The sequence below is a fragment of the Mytilus edulis genome, chromosome 1 (assembly GCF_963676685.1).
Source record: "Mytilus edulis chromosome 1, xbMytEdul2.2, whole genome shotgun sequence".
NCBI classification, from domain to species: domain Eukaryota; kingdom Metazoa; phylum Mollusca; class Bivalvia; order Mytilida; family Mytilidae; genus Mytilus; species Mytilus edulis.
In genome coordinates this window covers 18,146,787-18,160,464 of record NC_092344.1, presented here as the reverse complement: position 1 = coordinate 18,160,464, position 13,678 = coordinate 18,146,787, and the positions used below count along the sequence as shown (strand labels likewise).

Sequence of the window (13,678 nt, the reverse complement as noted above, 5' to 3'; positions counted from 1 at the left end):
AAATAGATTATTGACGGTTTTTATAACAACAATCTTATCAAAAAGCAACAGCCATTTGTGATTTATTCTGATCAATACAAGTTTAGACTTTTTTGTGTATGATCTGGTTGGATATTCGAAGTCTTTGATAGTTAACAAACATATTATTAAAACGCCAAGTTAGAAGGAATGACAATATTCTTGTCAGTTTAAGGCACGTCATTTAAGAGTTATGGAACTTTGTTTATGGTAAAATTAGTATGTTTTTCCTTTACAGTTCAATGAATGGACAATGATAAGAGAGCTCCATTTCCATAATGGTCTTTTTGGCATTTGAAAATTCAGGGTTGCATATTTTTGGAATTGATAATAAGTGACCAGGTCATGTATTTGAATAGCTTATATTACAATATAAAAAGATCTGATCTCGATCAAATGAAATGCATATAAGCTAGAATTGATGCAAAAAAACACACTCCTTCATATGTAGTACTGTCATGTATATTGGTTTATATTGTATAGTCTGCTATCGTTTTTTCAGATAGCATTTCTATGTATATTGTATGTTTATAATCAGGTATCGCCTCTTTCAAATGTACTTCTATGTATATTGTATGTTTATAATCAGGTATCGCCTCTTTCAAATGTACTTCTATGTATATTGTATGTTTATAATCAGGTAGCGCCTCTTTCAAATGTAAGTATCCTGCACATCTATGTGTCTCTCCTACATTGCTTTACACAACTAACTAAATGTTCCTTGACCTTTCAGCTGACCACTTCTTTGAAAATAGCAAAATAATATATGTGGTGTACTTTGAAAAAAAGTGTACTTTGAAAAAAAACCAATTGTTCATGACAGATATAACACTTCATTACATCTCTATATGTCCAAGTGTATATAAAACAGTTACATATCATAATAAAATACTATTTTGAAAGTTAAAAGCAAGGAAATTGCAAATTTTTCACTTCCATGACATTTTAATGCCCCATTTATGAGCATTATATTTTTGGGTCTGTGTGTTGGTTGGTTCATCTGTCCAGCTTCAGGTTAAAGATTTTGGTTGAAAGTTTTTGGTCAAGGTAGTTTTGGATGAAGATGAAGTTTAATCAACTTGAAACTAAGTACACATCTTTCATATTGCAATGCCAGATTAAATTTTTTATTCCAATTTCACGGTCTACTGAACATACAAAATGATAGTGGAAGTTGGGCATCCGTTTACTATGGACACGTCTTGTTCTGACTATTTTAAATATTTGTTTATAAGTAAAAAAGATATTGTGTGTGAATAAGAAAATCATTAAGCTTCACCATTACAATAACAATTAACAAAGTAAAGATGTTTGAATGATCACGGCCATGCTAAAATTCTTTCATGTGTTTCTTTAAGTTGTTTGTGACATTTTTTTTTTTAGTAACAGAATAAGAAAAATAGTAGCACATTGTTTTTGATTTGTGGTTTTTTCATCGTTTTATTTCAACATTGATATTGTTTAAGAACTTTTTTGTTATTTTTTATTTACCCGGAATGAAGACCTAATTTTATTACATTCATTTATGTTGCCATGTTCGATTTTCGTTTATGTTGTTACTGTAATGCAATAGACCAATAGCCCTGTAGCATGAATAAAACCACCATTTTTTTTTGTAGTTGAAATGGTTTTGTTTTATACTGTAAAAAATAAAAATGTGTTCCAATTAGTTTTGTTTTAGAATAAAAGTAATAAGTGTTAAAAAGTATCATTGCTGTTTTAAAATCAAATTTTCTTTGAAAAATTTTAAGGAATGGCTTAATGTAAATTTTATTTGCAGATAAATGCTATGATTATTTCTGTTTAACCCATAGATTAAGTTGAAAAAACAAAAAGTTTGTAAATAAAACTTACACAAAATAAACTTTATACAAAATATGTTTGTAGACACTGAATAAATTAGAGCTTGACATTTTATCTTTTGTGAAAGACTGTATGTAAACATCTAGATATCTTTTTGTGTTGTTGGGTGTTGTTGTTCTTCTGACACATGCCTCACATCTAATTTATATCTCCAATGTGGGAAGACAGTCATATATTGGTTGGTTGTTGGTTAATGATCAGTGACCAACTGGCAAATAATGATGAGAAAAAGTAAAAAAAAGTCAATTTATTAAAAAAAAGCATGGGCTTGAGGAATGGGGTAAATTTGAGCATCACAGGAGAATAAAGGCATCTTTAGAGAGTGTGGCAATGACATCCTGTCCTAGCCCTCATTTTTAATGTTTATTAATTAATTTTGAGTTATGTGCAGGGTGAATTACATTATCTGTTAGACCAGGTATTGACTATTTGGATACATATAGTTTGACCTTGGTTATTTGGATACATATAGTTTGATCTTTGTTATTTGAGTACATATGTTGACCTTGGTTATTTGGATACATATAGTTTGACCTTGGTTATTTGGATACATATATACACATGGAAAAAAGTATTGCAACACCAAATTGAAATTGAAATTATAAAAACACTTTTTATTTTTTTGTGATATAATTTGGTAAAATAGAACTACTTAAACATTATTTAAGTATCACCTGAGTTTAATCAATAAATATCGACTCGGTAAGTTTTTATCTGCACATGCAGCTACTGTACCCGTAAACAGCAAAACAGGTGTTTTCATCCTCATTGTTTTCAACACTTTAAATAACCAAAATTTTAAAGTTATGTGATTGACACCTTGTAATTGGTCATCGACAACTCTTAACTGCAGCAAGATGACAGATTATCAGCATGAGTGAAGCAGGAGGTCGCTGTAATAACTGCACGTATTGTTGGTCATCACCATTCCACTAGAAGTCGTTTTGAGAATTAAAAATGGCACTAAACGATGTTAAAGACCTTCCGAAATAAAGAAGACCCTCTATACCATTTGCTAGGGAAAATCAAGCATAAAAAAGGTTGGTCAGAAGGAAACCCCTTGCATACAATACAATCCAAAAAAGAGAGTGTTTGGCATACAGGGACCTTTTAACAAGAACTGTTCAAGATTGACTCATCGCTACTGGTTATCGTACGATAAGACCATTTCGGAGACCTTTGTTCATGAACAGACACACAGTTTTCCGTATCCAATGTAGTGCAGAGCTCGCTAAAATTGAAAATTAGCATCATGGAGGAAGATTCATTGTTCCAATGGAATTCGGGTCATCTTCCGTGGACGGATCGTAGCCCAGATTTGAACCATATCGAGCATATATGGGACACTATTGGGCGGGAAGTGCGCGAAAGGACACCCCAGTTCAAACACATCATGAAATAAACAATGCCCTTCATCAGAAATGGTTGCTGCTACCTTAGCAACAAATTAGTCGATTTTTGGCAGGAATCAGAAGACGTTAAGATGCGGTTATCCGTTTGAATGGAGGCTGCGCACAAAGTACTAATTCTTTGGCGTGTAACGATCAACCATGATGTGAACAGTCATCTGAAGATTAATTTTGAAATGTCTGACATTGTAAAGTTCGACTACAGTCAAAGTTGTAAAATGCATTTTTTTGTACAAAAAACGCTTCATTTTGTTATTAAAATTGTGGTTATATAAATCAATTTTTTTTAAACATTTTTTGTTCGTTTCAATGCCAATGTTATCATAAACTATGTTTCAATAATATTATACAAATATCTTATTATATATCATCCAAAAAAAGAGGCTGATTTTTCAATTTTTGAAAAATCAAGGTGTTGCAATACTTTTTTCCATGTGTATAGTTTGACCTTGGTTATTTGGATACATATAGGTTGACCTTGGTTATTTGGAAACATATAGTTTGACCTTGGTTATTTGGATACATATAGGTTGACCTTGGTTATTTGGATACTTATTGTTTGACCTTGGTTATTTGGAAACATATAGGTTGACCTTGGTTATTTGGATACATATAGTTTGACCTTGGTTATTTGGATGATATAGTTTGACCTTGGTTATTTGGATACATATAGTTTGACCTTGGTTATTTGGATACATATAGTTTGACCTTGGTTATTTGGATACTTATTGTTTGACCTTGGTTATTTGGATACATATAGTTTGACCTTGGTTATTTGGATACCTATAGTTTGACCTTGGTTATTTGGATACATATAGTTTGACCTTGGTTATTTGGATACTTATTGTTTGACCTTGGTTATTTGGATACATATAGTTTGACCTTGGTTATTTGGATACATATAGTTTGACCTTGGTTATTTGGATACATATTGTTTGACCTTGGTTATTTGGATACATATAGTTTGACCTTGGTTATTTGGATACATATAGTTTGACCTTGGTTATTTGGATACAATTAGTTTGACCTTGGTTATTTGGATACATATAGTTTGACCTTGGTTATTTGGATACATATAGGTTGACCTTGGTTATTTGGATACTTATAGTTTGACCTTGGTTATTTGGATGATATAGTTTGACCTTGGTTATTTGGATACATATAGTTTGATCTTGGTTATTTGGATACATATATAGGTTGACCTTGGTTATTTGGATACATATAGTTTGACCTTGGTTATTTGGATACTTATAGTTTGACCTTGGTTATTTGGATACATATAGGTTGACATTGGTTATTTGTATACATAAATTTTTGACCTTGGTTATTTGGATACATATAGTTTGACATTGGTTATTTGGATACATATAGTTTGACCTTGGTTATTTCGATGATATAGTTTGACCTTGGTTATTTGGATGCATATAGTTTGACCTTGGTTTTTGGATACATATAGTTTGACCATGGTTATTTGGATACATATAGGTTGACCTTGGTTATTTGGATACATATAGGTTGACCTTGGTTATTTGGACAAATATTGGTTGACCTTGGTTATTTGGATACATATAGTTTGACCTTGGTTATTTGGATGATATAGTTTGACCTTGGTTTTACCTTGGTTATTTGAATACATATAGTTTGACCTTAGTTATTTGAATACATATAGTTTGACCTTAGTCTTTTGAATACATATAGTTTGACTTTGGTTATTTGGATACATATAGTTTGACCTTGGTTATTTGGATACATATAGTTTGACCTTGGTTATTTGGATACTTATTGTTTGACCTTGGTTATTTGGATACATATAGGTTGACCTTGGTTATTTGGATACTTATAGTTTGACCTTGGTTATTTGGATGATATAGTTTGACCTTGGTTATTTGGATACATATAGTTTGATCTTGGTTATTTCGATACATATAGGTTGACATTGGCTATTTGGATACATATAGTTTGACCTTGGTTATTGGGATACTTATAGTTTGACCTTGGTTATTTGGATGATATAGTTTGACCTTGGTTATTTGGATACATATAGTTTGACCTTGGTTTTTTGGATACATATAGTTTGACCTTGGTTATTTGGATGATATAGTTTGACCTTGGTTATTTGGATACATATAGTTTGACCTTGGTTTTTTGGATACATATAGTTTGACCTTGGTTATTTGGATACATATAGGTTGACCTTGGTTATTTGGATACATATAGGTTGACCTTGGTTATTTGGATACATATAGGTTGACCTTGGTTATTTGGATACATATAGTTTGACCTTGGTTATTTGGATGCATATAGTTTGACCTTGGTTTTTGGATACATATAGTTTGACCATGGTTATTTGGATACATATAGGTTGACCTTGGTTATTTGGATACATATAGGTTGACCTTGGTTATTTGGACAAATATTGGTTGACCTTGGTTATTTGGATACATATAGTTTGACCTTGGTTATTTGGATGATATAGTTTGACCTTGGTTTTACCTTGGTTATTTGAATACATATAGTTTGACCTTAGTTATTTGAATACATATAGTTTGACCTTAGTCTTTTGAATACATATAGTTTGACCATGGTTATACAGTTACATACAGTTTGACCTTGGTTATTTGGATATATATAGTTTGACCTTGATGTGAAGTTAATAAACTTTTCGGTCTTGATAATTAAAAAGACAAGACCTGTGTGCCTGTCTAGTTGAGTAGTTAAACAGAATATATGATATATTTTCAGCTTGATGATGTCGAAGAGGGAAAGGTACCAAATACCCAGGATTCCTTGAATGACCTTGATGTCATGATGCTTGGTGGTGTGGTACTAGACAAAATTCCAAGCTATATAGAAACAGACACATTTGTTAATTTCTCAGGATGTCTTTCTGGTACAAATTATCTAAACATTACCACATAGGTTAAATATGATACAAGTCCCCAAACCAGACATCAAACATATATAATGAAAACTGATACAACTTTATAATTCCTCACTATTGGAAACTTTTATTTGCTGTTAAGTTAATTCTTACGTAATTTGTTTAAAATGGTGGTTATAGATTTTGTATTGCACTCTTAACAAGCTTGCAGTTGTTTATGATTATGATATTTATCAAATATTGGATATACCAGTTTTCCTGGTGAAGGTTGTGTCTTTATTTTTGGAAATTAGGCTTCCTCTACCAAAAAAAGCTGGCTGCTGCTGTGATATAGTAACTGATAGTGGTGTAAAACAAACAAAAAGGAAGAAACAGACTTACAATGGTTGACTAACATGCAATCTAATTAAAAACCGATCTCTCATCGCTCCTGTTTATGATATGTCGCGTGGGAGATCTAACGAAACCCGCTTTGAGGTCACATGTGAGTGACCTCGTAGGTGTGTCTTTTTCGACCAATGAAATTGAGTCTTCCACGATCTTGGAAGTTTAACGTAAGGCAAAGGGATGTAACTCATTTTATTTACGACGAAATCGTCAGTCATAATAATTCATAAACTTTTTTGATTGGCTTATTAATAGGTCGTCAACTCATTTGCATATCTTTATAAATTCATGACTTTTAGTTCACTCACATGTGACCTCAAAGCCGGTTTCGTTAGATCTCCCACGCGACATATCAGAAACAGGAGCGATGAGAGATCGGTTTTTAATTAGATTGACTAACATGCTCCCTGTAATCACAGATCATATTTATTGGAAATACTAAATGTTTATATAGGATTTACATATTTAAATTGCATGTATGGTGTTAGTTTGCTGTCATGATATAAAGTTAAAAAAAATATCCATGTTTATTTTTATAATCCTAACGTTATTATTTAGAATTAAAGAATCGTAGTTTTCTATGTGGTTCATGTTTTTTTCAGAGGTATTGTTTACACCAGTGAGAGATGAACCATACATTATCAAGCCATTAAAAGAATTGAGAAGCGATAATAATGATTCTTTCATTATACATGGGGATGAGCTTGTTGGCTGTTCTTTAACAAGTGACAAAGACCAACAAGTGACAACTGAGTCAACATTTACTACAGAATCGAAAACAGAGCAGGTATCAAGTTTATACCTTTTTGAAAATAATTGGTGTTTCTTGTTTGTTTTAGGGAACAACCATTTAAGTTCAAGGGGGTATGGTTTTTTGTCTGAGTCAAGAAAATTGTTTTGTACAAAGCCCAAACATATTTATTATTAATATTTCAACGCTATCAATCAAATTTTTTTTCTTCCATATTTAACACTTGAAGGTATGCAAATCTGGATTTTTTTTTTGTCATCTGCTTGGCCAGAATATTTTTTTAGAAAAAAACATAACACCCCCCTCCCCCCCCCATCTTAAAGTTCAATGGATGTTTACATAGTACATTATTTATGTTTCAATGCTTTATCAATGCTTTAAAAGATCAAATACTGCCATACATGAAAATTATGAATTGTGGTATAATCGCCAATATGACAACTATCACTTGGAATCCAATGACACGGATGTAAGCATTTTTAGAAGAAAGGAAAACAAAAACCTTATGATACATGTAGTAAGCTGTAAAAGGCCCTAACATGAAAATAATGACATACACAAAAAACAATGACCTTATTGAAGATGAAACAGATACGACAGACAGCAATCCCCCCCCCCCCCCCCCATTAGATCAGATTTGGCAAATCACTAGTTTCTAAGTTTGCTAGTACATCCTTGAATAAAGCATTTGAAATTAAAATACAAGAAGAAATGTGCAGTAAACAATGAAAAGACCAGGGGCAGATGGAGCTTGGGGTTCTCAACTCAAGATTAGGGGGATCCCAACCATATGTCCCCATTTGCATGTATTGATCATCAAAAAAATAGGGGTTCCAAAGCCAGAACATCCACCATGCCCTAGATCTGCCACTGGCAACTTTGATAAAAGATGTGACTTCTTATTGTTTACTTTATTTGAATATGTCCAGGAATCTAGATAGTCAATGAAATAAATGCAAATTTCATGCCTCAAGCAAAAATTGTTATCTAATCTTTTTCAACAGGATAGAACCATGCCACCTTGGAATCCTGGTCCAGCAGAAACTATTTATTTGAATGCTCCACCATCCACAACCACTGTTACGACAACAACTCTATCAACACCAACACCCGGACCGACCATACCAACCATTCCTAGAACTCCTGTATCAACTACCGACAGACTTAACGTATCAAAATCTGCTATTGGTCACACTAAAATAGGAGGAACAGCTACAGATTTGGAAATTAGTAAGCAATAAGTTTGATACAGTTTGAGATGGCATTTTGTTTCCGATCACTGAGACTTTTTCTAATTCCAAATAAAAATAAGCATTTCTGAAAAATAATTCTTGTTTTGCAATTGAGGTTTATGTTTTTACCTCTGAGCATTATCCAGTTAGGAATTCTAATTAAATCTTAAAAAAAAAATACTGCCTTTTTCAGTATAATCATTTAAATTTCAAAAAAAAATTGATAAATATCTGATTATGCTAATTTTTTTTTTTTTTAATTCTATTCATGGTTTATCATGTGCATCCAGCATTCCTGTGTCAGTCATTTTACAAGTAACTTTTTTTCTCCAGTGATTGCCTTAGCAATTATATGTGGTTTGATGTTGATATCTGTCCTTATTGCACTGTTCCTGTGTAAGAAGCGAAAACGTGAACGCTATGTTATGAAGAAAGTACCTCCAGATGACCTTGAACTCAAAGTACCTCTGAACTATGCCGCTAGTCCTCCACCTAGTCAGAAACCTTATGATCATATAGCCAGACTGGATGAGTTCAGCATGATCTCTGTAACATTAGGGCGTAAGTTTTGTCGAAATATTGTGTCTATATTAGACAAGTCCAAAATGGTAAATTTTGAGCTAAAACATGAAGTGTTGAAGGACTTATGGCGATATACTAGACTATTTCGTCACGGGCCAGATTTAGATGCATATCCTTTAGATTTTTAGTGGGTTATATGAAGTACAAATTGTTTGATAGTATTGTGAATGTTTCAGCAATAAAATTGAGAATGGAAATGGGGAATGTGTCAAAGAGACAACAACCCGACCAAATAAAAAACAACAGCAGAGGGTCACCAACAGGTCTTCAATGTAGCGAGAAATTCCCGCACCCGGAGGCGTCCTTCAGCTGGCCCCTAAACAAATATATACTAGTCCAGTGATAATGAATGCCATACTAATTTCCAAATTGTACACAAGAAACTAAAATTAGAATAATACAAGACTAACAAAGGCCAGAGGCTCCTGACTTGGGACAGGCGCAAAAATGCGGCGGGGTTAAACATGTTTGTGAGATCTCAACCCTCCCCCTATACCTCTAACCAATGTAGTAAAGTAAACGCATAACAATACGCACATTAAAATTCAATTCAAGAGAAATCCGAGTCTGATGTCAGAAGATGTAACCAAAGAAAATAAACAAAATGACAATAATACATAAATAACAACAGACTACTAGCAGTTAACTGACAAGCCAGCTCCAGACTTCAATTAAACTGACTGAAAGATTATGATTTCATCATATGAACATCAGGCACAATCCTTCCCGTTAGGGGTTTAGTATCATACCATCATAACATATATGAGAAGAACATAACCCGTGTCATGCCAACAACTGTTTTTAGAATAAATGTGTTTAGTTCCGATGCAAAGACCTTATCAGTGACTCAATATTAACGCCAAAATATGCAATCTTTAATGACTTGACAACAGTATCGTAATTATATCCCTTCTTAATAAGTCTATTCAAAGGTTTTGTAAGTTTCTGAGGTGAATACTGACACTTTTGTGCTTTATAAAGAATATTACCATAAAAAATTGGATGTGAAATACCTGAATGTATTAGAAGTCTGCATGTTGAGCTATGTTTACGAATGATGTCTTTATACCGATGATAAAATTTAGTAAATGTTTTGACTAGTTTGTTATATCGAAAACCCTGGTGTAATAATTTTTCAGTAATACATAAATTTCTCTCGTTAAAATCTAAAACATTGTTACATACACGAGCGAATCGTACAAGTTGAGATATATAAACACCGTAAGATGGTGACAAGGGAACGTCACTATCTAAAAACGGATAATTAACGATAGGAAATGAAAAATCATCCCTTTTATCATAAATTTTAGTATTCAGCTTTCCATTAGTGATATAGATATCAAGATCGAGAAAAGGGCAGTGGTCATTGTTAGTATTAGCTTTATTTAAAGTAAGTTCAACAGGATAAATTTCATTAATATACATACTGAAGTCGTCATTATTGAGAGCCAAAATATCATCCAAATATCTAAAAGTATTATTAAATTTGTTTATCAGATGTTGTTTCGATGGGTCTTTGCTTATTTTTGTCATAAATTGTAACTCATAACAATACAAAAACAGGTCCGCAATAAGTGGTGCACAGTTAGTCCCCATTGGAATTCCGATAATCTGACGATATACAGAATCCCCAAAGCGAACAAAAATGTTATCTAGGAAAAATTCAAGGGCATATATAGTATCAAAGCATGTCCAATTAACATGCATTTAAGTAGTTTGTTTAACTTTTCAAGTCTGTAACATTTAACCTGCAGAATAATGTTTTAAACACTAAAGGCCTTTTCAAAACTTCAACAGCAAGTGGTGACGACTAAAACATTTTTTTTTTTATTTAAATGAAAGATTTATATAAGTAAATTTTCTGTTTGTGATATGTTAATTGGAGATAACTCTAATTTAAATGCATGAATTTATATAATTATAAATAGAACTGCCTTTTGAAGTAAATAATTATAAATAGAACTGCCTTTTGAAGTAAATAATTATAAGTAGAACTGTCTTTTGAAGTAAATATTTATAAATAGAACTGTCTTTTGAAATTTTAACTACGGTAATTTTGATATAATTTTCCATTTATAGCTAAAAGAAGAAAAGAAAACGGAGTTGGTCCTGGAACTGAGGTAAAAACTGAAGTTACATTCTTCTATTTCTTTGTCAATACCACATCAGTATACCATACTAAGCATCATGACATGTCCACAAAGTTTTAATAAGCAATTTTTTTTGTGAAATGTTTTCTATCTTGTATCTTCTGGACAAATGTTGAATGTAAAATGTTTAGTTGTCTGTAGTGTAATTGAATTTCTAAATGGTAATTCATAGCAGTGAATTTCATTGAAACTTTTATTTTCTGATTTGAATAATAAGTAATTATATAAGGCCTTTCATACAGCAAAAATTAGGACTTTCAAATGGTGTTTGTGTATTTATGGAAGCAGGGTACAGTAGCTGATTTGTAATCTGAATTATAGGTAATGGCCTAAATACTGTTCACAAAACAACTACTGTACATAACTTTGATATATTTTGCAGCCATTGTTAAATGACAGTGACCTGTCCCCAGGAGAGTACCCTGTACAGTCAACATTTTATAATAAGAAGAAGAATAGACCAGCATCATCAATATCTGAAGTTTTAGAAGAAATAGAAAGACAGAAGAGAGAAAAAGGTGAAATAAAAAGTCATGGAAACTGTATAATGTGGATTTGTTAATTTTTAGCTCACCTGACCTGAAAGGTCAAGTGAGCTTTTCTCATCACTTGGCGTCCGTCGTCCGTCGTCCTGCGTCCGTCGTCTGTCGTCCGTCGTCCGTTGTCCGTTGTCCGTCGTCCGTCGTCCGTAAACTTTTACAAAAATCTTCTCCTCTGAAACTACTGGGCCAAATTCTACCAAACTTGGCCACAATCATCCTTGGGGTATCTAGTTTAAAAAATGTGTGGCGTGACCCGTCAAACCAACCAAGATGGCCGCCATGGCTAAAAATAGAACATAGGGGTAAAATGCAGTTTTTGGCTTATAACTCAAAAACCAAAGCATTTAGAGCAAATCTGACATGGGGTAAAATTGTTTATCAGGTCAAGATTTATCTGCCCTGAAATTTTCAGCTGAATCTGACAACCGGTTGTTGGGTTGCTGCCCCTGAATTGGTAATTTTAGGGCAATTTTGCTGTTTTTGGTTATTATCTTGAATATTATTATAGATAGAGATAAACTGTAAACAGCAATAATGTTCAGCAAAGTAAGATCTACAAATAAGTCAACATATTTAAAATGGTCAGTTGACCCTTTTAGGAGTTATTGGCCTTTATAGTCAATTTTTAACCATTTTTCGTAAATCTTAGTAATCTTTTACAAAAATCTTCTCCTCTGAAACTACCATGCCAAACTAAACCAAACTTGGCCACAATCATCATTGGGATATCTAGTTTAAAAAATGTGTGGCGTGACCCGGCCAACCAACCAAGATGGCCGCCATGGCTAAAAATAGAACATAGGGGTAAAATGCAGTTTTTGGCTTATAACTCAAAAACCAAAGCATTTAGAGCAAATCTGACATGGGGGTAAAATTGTTTATCAGGTCAAGATCTATCTGCCCTGAAATTTTCAGATGAATCGGACAACCCATTGTCGGGTTGCTGCCCCTGAATTGGTAATTTTAGGAAAATTTTGCTGTTTTTGGTTATTATCTTGAATATTATTATAGATAGAGATAAACTGTAAACAGCAATAATGTTCAGCAAGGTAAGACCTACAAATAAGTCATCATGACCAAAATTGTCAGTTGACCCCTTAAGGAGTTATTGCCCTTTATAGTAAATTTTTAACAACTTTTCGTCATTTTTTGTAACTTTTCTAAAAATCTTCTTCTCCAAAACTGCTTTGCCAAATTTAACCAATCTTGGCCACAATTATCATTGTGGTTTATAGTTTAAAAAATGTGTCCGATGACCCAGCCTACTAAACAAAATGGCCGACATGGCTAAAATTAGAACATAGTGGTAAAATGCAGTTTTTGCTTTATATCTTTGAAACTAAGACATTTAGGGCAAATCTTTCAACATTTAAATGTCCATCAGAATAAGATATATCCCCTCACAAATTTTGAGTTGAATCGGACAATCGGTTGTTGGGTTGCTGCCCTAAAATTTGTGATTTTAAGGATATTTTGCAGTTTTTGGTTATTATCTTGAATACTATTATAGATAGAGATAAACTGTAAACAGCAATAATGTTCAGCAAAGTAAGATCTACAAATAAGTCAGCATGATCAAAATTGTTAGAGGACCCCTTAAGGGGTTATTGCCCTTTATAGTCAATATTGAACAACTTTTCGTCATTTTTGTAACTTGTATAAAAATCTTTTCTAAAACGACTTGTCCAAATTTAACCAAACTTCGCTACAATCATAATACATTGTACTAGGGTATCTATTTTAAAAAAAAGTGTCTAATGACCCCGCCTACCAACGAAGATGGCCGACATCAGTAAACACATTAACAGGTGAGCGACACAGGCTCTTGAGAGCCTCTAGTTATTGGTTCCAATTTTTGTGGAT

General features: G+C 32.8%; 1 protein-coding gene across 20 annotated transcripts in view; it reads left to right on the top strand.

Annotated features, from left to right (window-relative positions):
- The window catches only part of LOC139526318 (axotactin-like), a 108,943-nt gene that overhangs the window by 82,151 nt on the left and 13,114 nt on the right, over positions 1 to 13,678 (top strand). For 10 of the 20 annotated variants that reach the window (XM_071321502.1, XM_071321547.1, XM_071321536.1 and 7 more), the window contains 7 exons: positions 659 to 676; positions 6,033 to 6,180; positions 7,161 to 7,345; positions 8,314 to 8,539; positions 8,875 to 9,102; positions 11,203 to 11,243; positions 11,656 to 11,791. In XM_071321502.1, the coding sequence (XP_071177603.1) occupies positions 659 to 676; positions 6,033 to 6,180; positions 7,161 to 7,345; positions 8,314 to 8,539; positions 8,875 to 9,102; positions 11,203 to 11,243; positions 11,656 to 11,791 (982 nt within the window). The remainder of the gene's footprint in view (positions 1 to 658; positions 677 to 6,032; positions 6,181 to 7,160; positions 7,346 to 8,313; positions 8,540 to 8,874; positions 9,103 to 11,202; positions 11,244 to 11,655; positions 11,792 to 13,678) is intronic. The other 10 variants (XM_071321518.1, XM_071321570.1, XM_071321555.1 and 7 more) reach the window with 1 other exon arrangement.